The 15,864-nt window shown below is 52.2% G+C and overlaps 1 protein-coding gene across 3 annotated transcripts in view; it reads left to right on the forward strand.

Annotated features, from left to right (window-relative positions):
• Positions 1-15,864, forward strand: part of ERG (ETS transcription factor ERG) — a 263,881-nt gene that overhangs the window by 65,825 nt on the left and 182,192 nt on the right. For all 3 annotated transcript variants that reach the window (XM_078452772.2, XM_060640881.3, XM_060640880.3), the window contains exons 2-3: positions 6,029-6,129; positions 14,638-14,725. In XM_078452772.2, coding sequence (XP_078308898.2) covers positions 14,687-14,725 — 39 coding nt within the window. In that variant the 5' untranslated portion in view covers positions 6,029-6,129; positions 14,638-14,686. The remainder of the gene's footprint in view (positions 1-6,028; positions 6,130-14,637; positions 14,726-15,864) is intronic.

Below are 15,864 nucleotides of genomic sequence, written 5' to 3' on the forward strand. Positions count from 1 at the left end.
CTCTGCGCTTGGGGACAGCTGTTGGCTCCTTGCGGTTGGCCGTGATGGGAATGGTTACTCCACAGAAATTGCCAAATGCTTCATACCAGTTTTCCCTCGGAGAGCTGGTTGTTAAGCATCGAACGGCGCGTCACTTCTTTTGGGGCTCACCACCTGCCAGGGCGGACCCCACCAACGTGCTGTTGCGTCTGGCCTCTCCTCTGGCTCTTCCAGAGTGGGCCGTCCCTCGTTCCTCTCTCTCTCTCTCTGGAATCTCTGTGTCTACTCCTCCACCGGTTCCCTCTATCCCACTTGTGAACATACCTTCTTTCCTCATCACCGACAAAGAGCAGTGAACAAAGGGGGTTGTAAACCTCTTGAGGGCAAGACTGCGTGTGCCCTGCTGCATCCTTAGCTGCTAGCAGTTTCTGAAACAAGGAGGCACGTGACAAGTGTTGAGTGGGCGGGCGAACCGGTGCTTTTTCCTTGAGCTTCTCTCCCTTCCTCTCTCTTGGCTGCTCCACTCCTCTTATGGAGCTTCTCGTGGATTATAGAGGCAGGTCGCCCAACGTTTCTGAGCTCACGCTCTGAGTGGATGTAGAGGTGTACAGATGTAGAGATGTGGGATGTAGAGAAAGCCATTCTCCTTCTACCACGCCTCTCCCAAGGGCACTCACTCACCTTCGTGCCTTCGCTCACATCTCCTCCACCTTGCCCGCTCTCTGCCCCATTCCCACCTATCAAATACTAAGTGCCTGTCACGTACTGACTCCCCCAAAGAGGCATCACCATTCCATGGCGCTGCATGCAGTTGTCTCCTCTCCTGTACCTCTCTCACGACTCTCTCCCCCCACCCCCATTCTGCATCCAGTCGGTCATTTAACTACAAGTATTATCCCCCCACCAAGCCCTGTGTTTATTGAGGGCATGTCCTCACCTCCAGTGCTGGATGCTTAATACATGTGCAGATTGCGATGGGCCACTTCCCTTAATGATCGTTATTTGTTTTCTAAGTCCTAGGTCTAGTGTTCATGTAGAGAGATTTATGGGCTAATTTCCAGCAGATCGTTTTATTTTATTTTATTTTATTTTATTTTTAAGTGTTTATTTATTTTTAAAAAATTTTTAATGTTCATTTTTGAGACAGAGAGAGCAGAGAGAGACGGAAACACAGAATCTGAAGCAGGCTCCAGGCTCCGAGCTGTCAGCCCAGAGCCGGACGTGGGGCTTGAACTCACGAGCTGTGAGATCATGACCTGAGCCGAAGTCAGACACTTAACCGACTAAGCCACCCAGGCGCCCCAAATGTTTATTCATTTTTGAGAGAGAGAGAGAGCGAGAGAGAGAGAGCGAGAGAGCCTGCAAGTGGGGGAGGGGCAGAGAGAGAGAGAGAGGGAGACAGAGGATCCGGAGCAGGCTCTGTGCTGACAGCACAGACCCCGAAGTAGGGCTGGATCCCACCAACGGTGACATCGTGACCCGAGCCGAAGTCAGACGCCCACCTGACTGAGCCACCCAGGCGCCCCAGATCACTTTATTGTAAAGTTCCAACTGTGGAGCATATTCAGCACATCTGTCTGAGTTGGATACAGACGGCGAAAGTGACTATTGTTCGCAGGTACCAGAGCGAATAGGGTGTTTTCTGCCTTCAGGGTTGGTCCATTCTGTTTTTCCCCACCCGGAGCAGAAGCCCAGAGGATTTCCTGCAGTTACTCCCAGACAGCCACAGCCTATCGGTTTGGTCCTCAGGTGCCTGCCCTCATGGACCTGAGAAGGCTGCCACAGCCCCAAGTGTCACACAGAGAGGACAGGACCCCCGCCTGGAGACTCTTCCCCGAAGTGCTCCAGCTCATTCCCCCGGTGTCGAGTGGCCCATCCCTAACCTGCCAGTGACAAGAAGAGGGGTGGCCCGGGGTCGGCTTTGCCCTTGAGGTGGGGGAGGGTCACTAGCCTTCCCGGGGCCTGGTGGGATGTGGGCGCCTTCTGCGAAGGGGGCGGGGCCGCACACGCGCGCGGCCGCCTCTGCGGCCTTCCGGGGGCTGTGAGCGAGCCAGCCGAGTTCGCCGTGACCGTGGAGGTGATCGCAGCCCCTCCGTCCCGGGCATCCTTCCGTCCGTCCCTCGTGGCGATGGAGCCTTCTCTCGAAAGGCTGCCGTTCGCCCCGTGTCCGGGCTGTTCCCTGTCGCGGAGGGCACGGAGCGCTGTCTGGACGTGGAGGTGGGCGCCTTCCCGGGAGCGGGCCTCGCCGTGGAGCCTGCGCCGCGGCGGACCCGAGGTGGCCAGGAGGGTCTGGGTGCGGGGAGCGGCTCCGCGTGCAGGGTGCTCGGGGAACCGGGAGGCCCCGCGGCGCTGAACATAGCGGTGTCTTCGTCTGTCCGCCTGGCGCTGCCACGAGCACCGCCGCGCTGGACTTGCACCGCCTGTCACCTGCACCTCCCCTCCCTGACCTGCGCCACCTCCCTGTCACCCGCGGCACCTCTCCCTGACCCCCGACTCTCGCCGCCCCTCCCTGACCCGCCTCGCCTCTCCCTGACCCGCGCCGCCTCTCCATGACCCTCCTCACCTCTCCCTGACCCATGCCCCTCTGTGACCCGCCTCACCTCTCCCTGACCCTCGCCGCCCCTCCCTGACCCGCCTCACCTCTCCCTGACCCATGCCCCTCCATGACCCGCCTCGCCTCTCCCTGACCCGCGCCCCTCCCTGACCCGCGCAGCCTCTCCGTGACCCGCCTCACCTCTCCCTGACCCACGCCCCTCTGTGACCCGCCTCACCTCTCCCTGACCCTCGCCGCCCCTCCCTGACCCGCCTCACCTCTCCCTGACCCTCGCCACCCCTCCCTGACCCGCCTCACCTCTCCCTGACCCTCGCCGCCCCTCCCCACCCACGCAGCCTCTCCGTGACCCGCCTCGCCTCTCCCCGACCCTCGTCGCCCCTCCCTGACCCGCCTCACCTCTCCCTGACCCTCGCCGCCCCTCCCTGACCCGTGCCGCCTCTCCATGACCCTCCTCACCTCTCCCTGACCCTCCTCACCTCTCCCTGACCCACGCCCCTCTGTAACCCGCCTCACCTCTCCCTGACCCTCGCCGCCCTTCCCTGACCCGCCTCACCTCTCCCTGACCCTCGCTGCCCCTCCCTGACCCGTGCCGCCTCTCCGGGACCCGCCTCACCTCTCCCTGACCCGCGCCCCTCTGTGACCCGCCTCACCTCTCCCTGACCCTCTCCACCCCTCCCTGACCCGCCTCACCTCTCCCTGACCCTCGCCGCCCCTCCCTGACCCGCCTCACCTCTCCCTGACCCGTGCCGCCTCTCCGTGACCCGCACCCCTCCGTGACCCGCACCGCCTCTCCCTGACCCGTGCCACATCATTGTCACCTGTGCCACCTCTCCCTGACCTGTGCCGCCTCTCACAGTGCCCCCTGTCTCTCATTCACGCCGTCTGTTACCCACAATACCTCTCTCCCACCCGCACCCCCGTCTCTCGCCCACAGCTTGCGGACGAGCAAACTGGGGTGCAGAGCCGCTCCGGCAGCTGCCGTGTGTCAGCCCGAGCCTGGGACTCCCAGCCCGGGGCTCCGTCCGCGGCACCAAGGCTGCTCTGGCAAATGAACTTGCCCTTCAGATGCGCAGACGCGTTTGGCTCCACCCGCGTCCAGTGGGCACTCTCTAATGACCACATCCTTCTTCCTGTGACTGTGGAGACTTCGGAGCCACACGGAATCCGAGGGTGGTGGGGACTGTAGTCCTTGGCCGTGGCAGGGCTGGGGGTGGGGGGGGGGGGGCGGGCGGTGTCCTCATAGGGCCACGTGGTCCTCTGCTCTCTGCTTTCGGCGGGACCAGGGGCTGTTGGGCAGGGTTAAGCAGTGTGCTCTTAAACCAGAGCTCTCAAATGGCTGTCTTTTTTGAGTTCTGGAGTCTGGTTTGCAAAATTTTCTGACTTTCTCGCTTTGGCTGGGCCAGCTGTTAGCCTCACGCGGCTGGTAGCGTGCCTTTCTCTGGCAAAGCTTCTCTCCCCGGACTTCGTGACATTTTTTTGGATCCTTTGTGTCTTCTCAGCTGTGTTATGGATAATTTATGTTGTCGGCTAAGTGCCCTCTGGATAAATGAAATATTAATAACGCCATAATGCTAATTTAAAAATACCCATTGCACATATTTAATAGAATCTCCTCTGGGCTTTACTCTTGTCTTTAAATCAGGTCCAGCAATATTCAGTCGTAAATCCAGTTACTCCTTCGGCATGTTGAGGTTCTGGCACTAAAGGACGCTCTGAGATGACATAGGATAGTAAATCTCAGCCCATGCTTTTAAAAAACTCTTACCCCCTCTTCGGCAATTGGAAACTAAATACTACTCTGACCACTTGTCCGTGGAAAGCATTTAACCAAGCGATAATCGACATTGCCTTTTGGATTTGGAGAAAAAGAAACTTGGGAACACCTTTGGTAACTCAGGGTCTGCGCGGCCACACAGAGCATGATCTACTTCACCGTTCCCTTCCCCTTTCCCGCTGAGCACCGTGTCCCTGATCAAGGGAGGCCGGCACCAGGCCACCGAGGCCGGATGGGTACAAGTCGCACATCACTGTCAAGAAAACAGTTCGGAAATCCGTCCAGTAACCTAAAAGGATTATTGCGTAGTTGTTTTTTTTTTTCTCTTTTTTTCCTGGTTATCGAAATGAATATTCTTCGTTCTGAAAATTAGGAACATACCCCAAAGAAGATCACCGAGAAAATAAGACTCCCTCGTGTTGGAACCTCAAAGCCGCTTCTGTGAGCGACTCCGTACCCTTCCTTAGAGCCGCCCCCTTCCCTTTCCGCCTTCCCTTTTGTCTTTCATGCAGCTCGTGTTGGTCTTTTTACAATATTGGAATCACGTTACGCATGTGGTTTTGGATTCTAATATTTTCCCGAGACTTTACATTTTCCCATATCACAGCAGACACTTTGTGGGGACTGGGGCAGCCGGACGAACTGTTCCAGAGCCCAGGCCCAGAGACTTTAGGTGGACTTGGCTGGCGCCCCGAGCAGAGTGGGAGAGCCGGCGGGACCGTGGAAACATTTATAAATACTATCGCCCCTTGCAAATATTGATTTTGATGCAACACTTAAGACATTTTCTAGTTTGAAAATATTTTCAACTGAAACAGTTGCCATTTGCAATTTGTCATGTTGTGAGGATTCCGTTAAATGTAACATTTTGGGATTGGATATTTTACTTGGAAAGTTGCATGAGCCCTGAAATTCCTGTATCGCCAAAAAAAGAGATTGGATTTTAGAGCTGTGGCAACAGGCGTATTCTAAGGAAGACTCCCCGCCCCCCCCCCCTCCCTTATTTCAGTTTGGTAGTGTGTCTAATGTTTCTAAAAACACGGATCCTCCTAAGCATCTACAAATTAAAAGGATTGTTTCTTTCCTGGAACTAAAATGATTGCTTAATTACAGTTCCCAGGATGTTTAATAAACCTTGTTACTCTTTGTTTGAGCAGACGAAAGGGCTCAAGGATGGAGAAACCATGATTACTAAAGCTGGGGTCTGCAAAGGAAGGAAAACATGTTCAAAATATTTTCTTTGCAAAAGTGTATGTGTGCTTTACTATGCCAGTTCAGGCTTGGCTTTTATTTCACTCCTAATTTTTGTTTCTTAACGCTGAGCTTTCCTGGGGAGATGTTGTCACCCCTCTCCCCCCTGCCTTTTTTTAAGGGGAGGATTTTAAATTCATTCTCCTTTTAGGATTTTTTTTTTTTTAGACGGGGAGAGAGAGTATGAGCAGGGGAGAAGGGAAGAGGGAGAGAGAGAGAAAATCTTAAGCAGACTCCACGCACAGCGCAGAGCATCACTCGGGGTCGGTCCCATGACCCTGGGATCGTGACCTGAGCCAAAATCAAGAGTTGGATGCTCAACCGACCGAGCCACCCAGGCGCCCCTCTTTTTAGGATATTTTAAAATAATATTTAAGAAATAGGTTTGGCCACTAAGCACACGTTTGATCCTTGGTATTAATATTTGGGGGGAAAACCCCAAGGTTTAATATATTTAAATTCTTTTTCAGGTGTTCCACGATCTTTGAAGACCCAAGAAAAGCAGTGTTGGCCAAAAGCAAGACAAATGACTCACAGAGAAAAAAGATGGTGGGGCCAAGGGCAATTAAAGGTAAAACAAAATCCCGGATAACCCTACCTCTCCTAGGCAAGAATTTTTTTTTTTTTTAAATAAGAATCTATAAATATTTGGTACTTGAATATTTGATATTTGTGCTCCAAAACCTCCCGAGACCTTCCCTTGGTGGGGAGGTGGGTGAAATGGAGGATGACGATTGAAGAGCACATTTATCATGATGAAGACAAATTAAAATAAAAAACCGAAGACCCTTCTTTGGATTGTTTGATGTACGTTGAGGGATTGTGTTGGTTCCACTGATCCTTCCCCCGAGTGAGATGCCCCTGGCCCGGCATGGTCTGCTGGCCCCCGCCCCTGACACAGGGGATGGTTGGTTGTGTCCCTGCTTCGCAAGTATTGACCTTGTCATCACCCTTTTCTCCACTTCCTTCTATTCTCGTCTGCTCCTTCCAGAAGAGCCGGAGGCCAAGGGCAGTGACTACAGATACTTATGCTTTATGATACGTACATTTTCCTGTCATATCACCAAATTCGCTCTGTGGCTATTTTATAGTTATTTGACTTGTATTCAATGGAAGCCTCATCTCAAGAGGCAGACACAGGGAAAGGTGGGGGATTTCAGCACTTTATCTACAAAATGTGTCCTTTGGCTGCGGAGAACTATCAGGCTTCCCTCAGAAAAGCATTTCAGGGGTTGGAAGAGGTTATGGTGGGGCCTACATTAACACTCATTTGGGCCACGGAACTTAAAAAATCTCTTTTTTGCCAAAATGAAGCCAGGAGTGGTTAGTAGATGGGACGGTAATGCACAGTGCCTGGGATGCTCCTTGAGCCAAGGTGGTAGTCTGGTAAAAAAGAGTGGAAAATAAATCGGATACGATTCCTGAGGCACACCCTCCCCCTTACCCTTCCCTAAATCAGGCCTCCTAATCTTCATCAGTTGAAATATTGGACAAGTCCCTCAGTAAAGGTGCATTCGTTTTCCCCAGCAGCTGGCACAAACAGATCGCCAGCTCTGGAGGCTGGATGCCGAGGTCAAGGTGTGGACAGAGTTGCTTCCTTCCGAGGCTGCGAGGGAGAGTCTGCCCCAGGCCTCTCCCCTTGGCGTGTGATGGCCATCTTCTCCCTGGGTGTTCGTATCTTCTGCCCTCTAGATGAGTAAGGACACCAGTCGTATTGGCTTAGGGCCTACCCTATGACCTCACTTTAACTCAATAACTTCTTTTTTTAAAAATTTTTTACTAATGTTTTTTTGATTGAGAGAGAGAGAGAGAGACAAAGTGCAAGCAGGGGAGAGGCAGAGAAAGAGAGAGAGAGACATAGAATCTGAAACAGGCTCCAGGCTCTGAGCTGTCGGCACAGAGCCCGATGCAGAGCTTGAACTCATGATTTGTGAGATCATGACCTGAGCGAAAGTTGGCCTCTTAACCGACTGAGCCACCCACGTGCCCTTTTTTTTTTTTTTCTATTTTTTTAAATGTTTATTTATTTTGGAGAGAGAGAGAGCAGGGGAGGGACAGACAGAATCTGAAGCAGGCTCCAGGCTCTGAACTGTCAGCCAGGAGCCTGATGCAGGGCTCGAACCCATGAACTGTGAGATCAGGACCTGAGCCAAAATCAAGAGTCAGATGTCTAACAAGCTGAGCCACCCAGGCGCCCCCAACATTCAGTTTTTAAGTCAAGGATGTTTCCAGTCAATTGACAAAGGTCCCTTATGAATTTGTTTATTGAGAATCATTCCTCTCAAAGTTGCAGCATTTTACACAGTATCAAATCTCTGCTCTCTCAATCATAGCAGTTACCACTTCCTAAGTGCTTATTGTGTACCTAGGACCACAAGAGGTTTCTTGGGCGTGATTTAATGCAACTTCACAAAAGCCTGGTGGAGTTGGCCGCGGAGGGAGAGCCCAAGAATGGTCCCCACTCAGGTACTCACCAGTTGGGAACAGACCCCGGCCAAACCCGGTATTCACAGCTGTGTGCCATCAGTTTGGAGGAAGATAACCGAGGAGTCTCTTCTCTCCGCTTCTGACATCAGATATGTGGTGTCTTTTTCAACACCATCAACGAATTTTCCAACTCTCCGACCCCAGCTGGGTATCCTACGATTTAATTCGGTTCTGACACTCCCTGGGGTTAGTGTCACACCCCAGACATGAAGGGCTCCGTCCCGCAAGACTGACCTCCTCCATCTACTTCAGATGCCAATTCAAGGTACCGGGTCCCTCCCCAGATTGCCCACATTTCTGTCCAACTTGCCTACAGACCCGGGGTTCCCACATCCCCTTCTGTGATTCAGTAATTTGCTACAAGGACACAGAACTCAGGAGAAGGCTGCACTCACTCTTACAGTCTGTTATAAAGGATACAGGTGAACATGGTGAGATCTAGAAGGGGCCTGAGAACGGGTGCTTCTGTTCCCCTGGAGTTGGAATGTATCACCCTCTTGGCTCTGACTCCTGTCATTTGGGTATATATATTTTTTAAGTTTTCATCACAAAGGCATATGGATTATTTAAAATTTTTTTCATGTTTATTTTTGAGAGAGAGAGACAGAGACAGAGCGTGAGTGGGGGAGGGGCAGAGAGAGAGGGAGACTCAGAATCTGAAGCAGGTTCCAGGCTCTGAGCTGTCAGCACAGAGCCCGACGTGGGGCTCAAACTCACAAACCATGAGATCATGACCTGAGCCGAAGTCGGACGCTTAACCAGCTGAGCCACCCAGGCGTCCCAAGGCATATCAATTATTAACTCAATCCCCAGCCCTTCTCCCTTCCCCAGAAGATGGTGGTGGGACCAAAAGCCCCAGGCTTCTCATCAAGGTGTGGTCTTCCTGGGACCTCTGTGACGCTCTCTAGGGGTCCCTCAAAGGTCACATCGTTAGATGCTTCTATCGTTCTTCTCACTCAGGAAGAGCCAATAGTTTTAAGAGCTCTGTGCCAGGAACGGGGGAAAAGACCAAATATCTTTTCTATTTTTTTTTCAAGTTTATTTATTTTGAGAGAGAGAGAGAGAGCAGGGGAGGGGCAGAGAGAGAGGGAGAGAGAGAATCCCAAGCAGGCTCCACACGGTCAGTACAGAGCCTGACTCGGGGTTCAAACTCACACACCGTGAGATCGTGACCTGAGCCAAAATCAAGAGTCAGATGCTTAACCGGCTGAGCCACCCAGGCGCCCGGAAATATCTCTTCTATTATACCACAGTCATATTATCTCCATTTTACAGACGAGTAGCTATAGGCCCTACAGGGTGAAGTGGCCTTTTTCAGGTTTCTGAGAAGAGCGCCCTCCCTCCTCCATGCCTTCGAGGACCCTCTTGTCTCCCCAGCTGCACCCGTCCCCCATTCCGCACCACACCTGCGGTGCCTGGGAACCCACAGCTCCTGCCCAGACTGGCCTGAGCATCTCTAGGGCCTGCCCAGGCTTCTTTTCTGCAGTCTGTCTCGTTTGGTAGATTCTGTGTGTTTCCCTAGGCTCGAAGCATGGCCATCAGGGCAGCTGTTCAGTGGGGCATGGCAGTGTGGACTGGGGTGTCCACATGACTGTGGGAGGGCCCCTTGCATATGGACAGAACTGGGGTTGGGAAGGACAGGTAGGTCACCTCCATGTGTGCTCTTGCCCCAACCCTGCAAATATCCCTGTCTTCTCTGGACCATTTTGCACCCATGCCTCCCGCATTATGAAATGCGTATTTTACCTGTGGCACTGTGTGTCCATCCACGCTTTATACAATTATAGTAAAGTAACCCAAATCAGATATTTGCTTCTGTTTTGTAAGACATTGGCATTCTTATTTTTAAAAATCTTACTAATTTTTTAAAATGCTTATTTATTTTGAGAGAGAGCGTGTGCGAGCGGGGGAGGGCAGAGGGGGGAGGACAGAGGATCGAAAGTCGGCCCTGTGCTGACGGCAGGGAACCCGACGCGGGGCTCGAACTCACGAACCGTGAGATCATGACCTGAGCCGAAGTCAGAGGCTCAAATGACTGAGCCTCCCAGGCGCCCCAACATCGGTATTTTTGAAAAAAGGAGGAAGAACAGTGACAAGTAGAATTCTGTTGGGTATCAGTACATTTTGTTTTTTAACATACCCAACGATGAAATAATGCTGCATCATGAAACACAAAGTCATAAACAGACACGTTACCAAATGAAGTTATCGCAGGAAACCAATATTAAAGGAGGGGTTTTTAGACAACATGGATCCAAGCTCTGCAAGGGTTCAAAGCCAGGTAAAATGGAAAATGAAAGCCTTCTCACAATGATACATGACCAAACGTTATTCATCAGCAACTAAAGTTTGGAAAAATTAATCCTTAGCATCACAGAAAGAAATTAGAAGCACTCTTAAAAAAAATCCACAAAATTCCTCCCGAAGAGCAGAAAAGAATAAGCGCCTGAATGGCCGCAGAACCAGTCAAGGCCCTCTGTGGGAGGAGGTAGCTTGCTAAGTGGTAGAACTTTTATCCTCTTGGTCTCGAGGTGTTTTGCTTTTGAGCTGGTCTGGTTTGCAAGGTGGGGCGCCATTTGCTCTGTGAATGTTTAATAAATCCCTCCGACAATGGTGATCCTGGTGGTGGTTGGAGGTTAAGGTCATATGCCTTGGTTCCCTCATGTATGGGGAGCAGGGGGGACTTTTTGTTCCCCGCCTTCCCGCCTTCTGGCCAGCCCACATGCCTCAAGGCTCCTTGGTGGCACCTCCTTGGCTCCCCTCATGTGTCAACTCTCTCCTTCCTCTGGGTGTTATCCTTGACCTTCATTGGGCACCTCTTGATATCTATATGGATTATTTTCCCGTTCCCATCCCTTGAGGGGTGCGGTGGTGATGCATCAGTAATATATACACCCCCTTCCCTGCCATTTCCTCTCTGAAAGTACCCACAGCTTCCCCATAAAAGACAGGAGACACAGTTGTTCCTTAAGTTTATCTCTCGGTTGGTCACACACTGAATGGCAGCTGTAACTTCTGTGACATTTCTGTGGTCTCGGGCATCCAGAACGTTGATTCCATTTCGTCGTATCAGGAATCCCCAGAGAGTTGGCAGGGTCCCATCCTGTGAAGTAGAAATTTGGCTGCTCCAGAAAGGGCTCTGCGAAGCTCACAGGCCCTTCGGGTAGTGGTATCTTGGTTACTCTTCAGTTTCCAAACTCATTTTGAGGGGAGGACGGGGGTTTGAGGTCCTGTCTCTTAGCTGGATGGAAATGGTGCGGTTGTGTGTTGGGAAAAGTTTCTTTCCTTTGAAATCACTATTTGAGTTCTTTTATCTCTGTAGCTAGAAAAGTTAAAAAAATTTAAGTTTATTTATTTTGAGAGAGAGAGAGAAAGAGAGAGAATGAGCAGGGGAGGGGCAGAGAGAGAGGGACAGAGAGAATCCCAAGCAGGCTCCACACTGTCAGTGCGGAGCCTGATACGGAACTTGAACCCATGAACCGTGAGATCATGACCTGAGCTGAGACCAAGAGCCAGATGCTTCACCCACTGAGCCACCCAGGCGCCCCTAACTGGAAAAGTTTTAAGGGGGATCTTGATAGCCTGGTTATCCAAGGCATATTGTGTGTATTAGTAATTTACTGCTACAAAAAGGCTGCGTAACAGCCACCCTAAATCTCAGTGGTTTGAAACAAGAAGGATTTATTTAGCTCACAAGCCTGTGGGTTGGCCATTCAGGTTGGCCTTGGTTGGCCAGTTTTGGTCTTGAGGTGTCCCTCCTGTGCCTAGGGTTCGGTTGTCTTATCAGATGATCTAGAATATTCTTGGCTGGGGGTATGGGATGGCTTGGCCTTGCACCACGTGCCTCTGTTCCTCCAGCGTTCTAGCCTGGCACGTTCCTGTGGTGGCCAGAATTTGCCAGTGGAAACAATTCATGCCTCTTGGGGCTTTATCCAGGAACTGGCACACTGCCCTTCTCGTGCATTCTGGTGACTGCAGCAAGTCATGTGGACAGCTCCCAAACAAAGGCTGGGGAAACAAACGACCTCTTAGGTGTGCGAACCACAAAGTCATATGGCAGGAGGTGTAGACGCAAGGAGGGGAGGGGAACTGGAACCATCACTGTAGGTCACCGTGGGGTGACAGTACACCATGAGCTACTTAGTCTCTGTCTTGTCTAGGTATCTAGAACACTTACCGGGTGTTTGGGTTCTCCATCTGTGATAAACTGTCCCCGGACCTAGTAGCTTAAAAACAACAACTGGTTTATTATTTCTCATGGTTCTGTGGGCTGCCTGGACTCAGCTGATAGTTCCGTTTTCCTGATGTCAGCAGGGGCTGTGGCCACCTGAGAGACGATGTTCTAGAGTGTCCAGGGTGGCCGCCTTATGGGTCTGGCATAAGGTGCTGGCTGTCAGCTGGGCACCAGCCTTGGGCCTTGGCCACGTTGCCGTGCGGCTCGAAGTACGGGAACTGGGTTCCCAGAGTCAGGAAGAGGAATCTTCTGGATCTACTAAGGCTTCGGCTCCAGACTTCCAGTGGAACGTTCCTTCCACCGATTTGGTGGGAAGGGATGAACTTTAACTTGTTATGAGCGGCAGGATATGTGTGCAGAGAGGCAGAATTGGGTGGGGTGAGCTGCCCCAGGGGGATACCAGAACATGTAGGAAGAACGGTTTGCTCCTGAGCGTGGGGTCGTGCAGTGGGGAGCCTTCCTTTTGTCAGGAAGGCTCGAGGATGGGCCTCTCTCAGGCCGAATGGCTTTGGGAGCAGAGTGTTGTTTCCTGGGGGGATCTCTGCTCTCCTGAGGAGACCGCCTTGGGGGAGGCGAAGGTTCTCGGGTCAGAGGAGCAGGGGTCCACGTTTGTCATCTCCTCGTTCAGCCACGCTCTCCCTGATTCGGGGAGGACTCCATGAAGCCCTTTTGGGAGACAGGCCCCAAGCACGCAGACCTGGAGGCGAAGGCTTCCCGTGAGAAGCCCGTCTTTGTTGGGAGTGGATGTGTTTGTGCCTTGAGAGGGTGGGAAAGGCAGAACACAGACGTAGTTAGGGCTCCAGGAAGCGCCTTTGCGTACCCCTGGAAGAATGTGGTCGACAGCAAACTCGAGAGACAGCTCTCGTGGCTGTCGTCCTGGAATTGAACTGTTTATTTTCGTGTGGCAGTTTACTGCTGCTAAGAGTCATAGGCCGGCTTTGCACAGAAGAAGACAACGAAAAAATGGTAGGTGAAAGAAAATAGTGATGGCACCTAAAGATATAAATTGAAAGAGGGGTTTTCAGTGCCAGAGAAGACATACGGCTAAGATGTACAGAGAACCAAAGACGGGGCGGGGCGTGGTTCCTGCAGCCCAGGGGGAGGGTCCCCAGGACAAGAGAGGTGACCACAGGGTCAGTTATGACCAGAACGGTAGCCAGATAGGAGGGGGTGTCGAACGGGTGGTGGGAAGTGTGGGGAAGAAACGGCCCACCCCTCTCTCCTGCCCCTGCACCGTCTCCAGATGGTGTCACAGGGACCAAACATGTTGGGGGCCAGAGGGCAAGGGAACCCTACCGAGGCAGCCTGTGGGGGTCAGCCGTGGGGGCACGGGGCAGGGAAGGGGGCCGTGGAGGGTGGCTCTGGGGATGGGAGGGGACAGACGGACAGGAACCAGAACATGCTGGTTTATAATCTGAATAAAGGAATATATTGGATGAGGTCTTTATCCTTAGAGTATGGGCACCTTTAAATTTAACTCATTTAAATTTAAATTAAATTCTAAAATGAATTAACATATCTTCCTCGTATAGGGCTTAACCAGTTCATCTTGTCAAACCGAAATGTCTTAGCGGCCTCGGAGTCAGGCCAGTGCGACTTGAATCCTGGCTCCGTTGCTTATTAAGCAGGTGATCCCGAACAAATCGGTGACCCTTCCTGGGTCTCCATGTCCCCGACTGGACAGTGGGGATGCTGACTCTCAGACGGTGGTTAGGATAAAATGAGAAAATTCCTGTGGAGCCCTTGGTCCAAGGGCTGCTGCTTAGGCATTCAATGAGTGATAGCTGTGCTTTTCATTAAGAGCCTAACTGTGAACTTTTAAAGACGTTTAGGTATTAGTTTTTGGGTTTTTTTTATGTTTATTTTTGAGAGAGAGCGTGAGCAGGGGAGGAGCAGAGAGAGAGGGAGACACAGAATCCCAAGCAGGCTCTAAGCTCTGAGCTGTCGGCACAGAGCCCGACGCGGGGCTCGAACCCACGAACGCTGAGATCGTGACCTGAGCTGAAATCAGACGCTTAGCCCACTGAGCCCCGCAGGCGCCCCTCATTTCTTCCTTTAAACGATCCCTCACCGGCGCTGCCCGTGTACCATGGTGTGTGTGAGCTGCCTGTGACGTGGGTTTGTTGGGGCTTGTCAGACCACTGTCTCACTGGCCCTCAAAGGCAGTGACATCCCCGGCAGGAGAGAAGTGGATTTTCCAGGAGCTTCCTCAGGGCGCTTCCTGCCCTAGCAAGGTGCTTGCTGGGGCAAACGCGTTCAAAAACGGTGATTCTTTTACCATAGTGTGTGGCGTTCGGTCCTAACGGGAAACAAAGCGTGGAAACGTGGTTATTGACGACTGTCCCTTTTGTCACCCAGCTGCCTCAGGTTCTGAGCGGATGGTGAATGAGCTGGTCGACTGAAGGACATGGTTCAGACTGTCCCGGACCCAGCAGCTCATATCAAGGTAGGTTTCATCTCGGCCGGGGAGCCGCTCTTGCTTCCTCCTTGGCTGCATTTTGGTGGATGCGGGCCCGCACATCAGCCCGTGCGGGGGGCAGCCAGCCTCTGCTGTGGGCCGGGTCCGGCCCGCCACCTGTTTTTAGACCGCCATGAGCTAAGATAATGGTTTTCACAATATGGAGCGGTTGAAAACAATCAAAAGAAGAAGAATATTTCCTAACCCGTGGTAAATTAGATCTCGTTGTCCATAAAGAAAGTTTTGCTGGGACACAGCCACGCTCCCTCGTTTCCACACCGTGTGTGGCTGCTTTCGTGTCCTGACGGCAGAGCTGAGTGGCGGCGACCAAGACCGCGTGATCCGCAAAGCTGAAAGTATTTACTGTCTGACCTTCGGCAGAAGATGGCTGACCCCTGAATTGACACAGAAGCCACATCCGGATTCTTCCAGCTTCTGTTTTAACGCCACCCCCTTGCCCCTTGCCGGGGGTTACCTGGGAGGACACCGGAGGCTGTGCCCTCGAACTTCCTGTGCCCAGGGGTGGTTTTACCTGGCCACGCCCACACGTGGCACCTGTTTCACCTGTTCCCCAGCTGCACCTCCCCGTGTCTTTGGAGGTGAGGCAACAAGGTTGAGTCCCGAGCCACCCGGGAGTCCTGAGAGGAAGCCGGCCCGTTTGGCACACACGGGCACAGCCGCCGGGAGGAAGTAAAGAGATGGCTTTAGTAACTTGACCCAAATAAAAGTTACAGGAAACACTGGGGCTTGAGCTACATTACCCAGATCGGCTGTCTACACCTGTGCTAGTTAGTTCAGCTGTCTACACTGGCCCAAATCATTCGCCACCTTGCCAGTTCTGCACGTCCCCTGCGTGTATTCATTTTCCCTAAGTGGCCTCGTAGGTTTCACTAATCTAAATGTTCTTTGCCTGAAACATTTCCTGAAAACGGAAAGTGGCTTCTAATTGAAAGGAAAGTTCACCCTTTTTTGGCCAAAATATGAAGTGCCCTCCAACGTCACGCACACGCACGCACACATCTTAAAAGCAACGCGCTTGGGAGTGCTATGTACCGGGTGTAATTCACGCTCTTCCACGTTTGACCGCGGATTTAGAAGGAACGGGTTCAGTGCGTTGTTCAAGGTTG

This window comes from Panthera onca, chromosome C2, assembly GCF_046562875.1.
Source record: "Panthera onca isolate mPanOnc1 chromosome C2, mPanOnc1 haplotype 2, whole genome shotgun sequence".
In the NCBI taxonomy this organism is placed as follows: Eukaryota; Metazoa; Chordata; class Mammalia; order Carnivora; family Felidae; genus Panthera; species Panthera onca.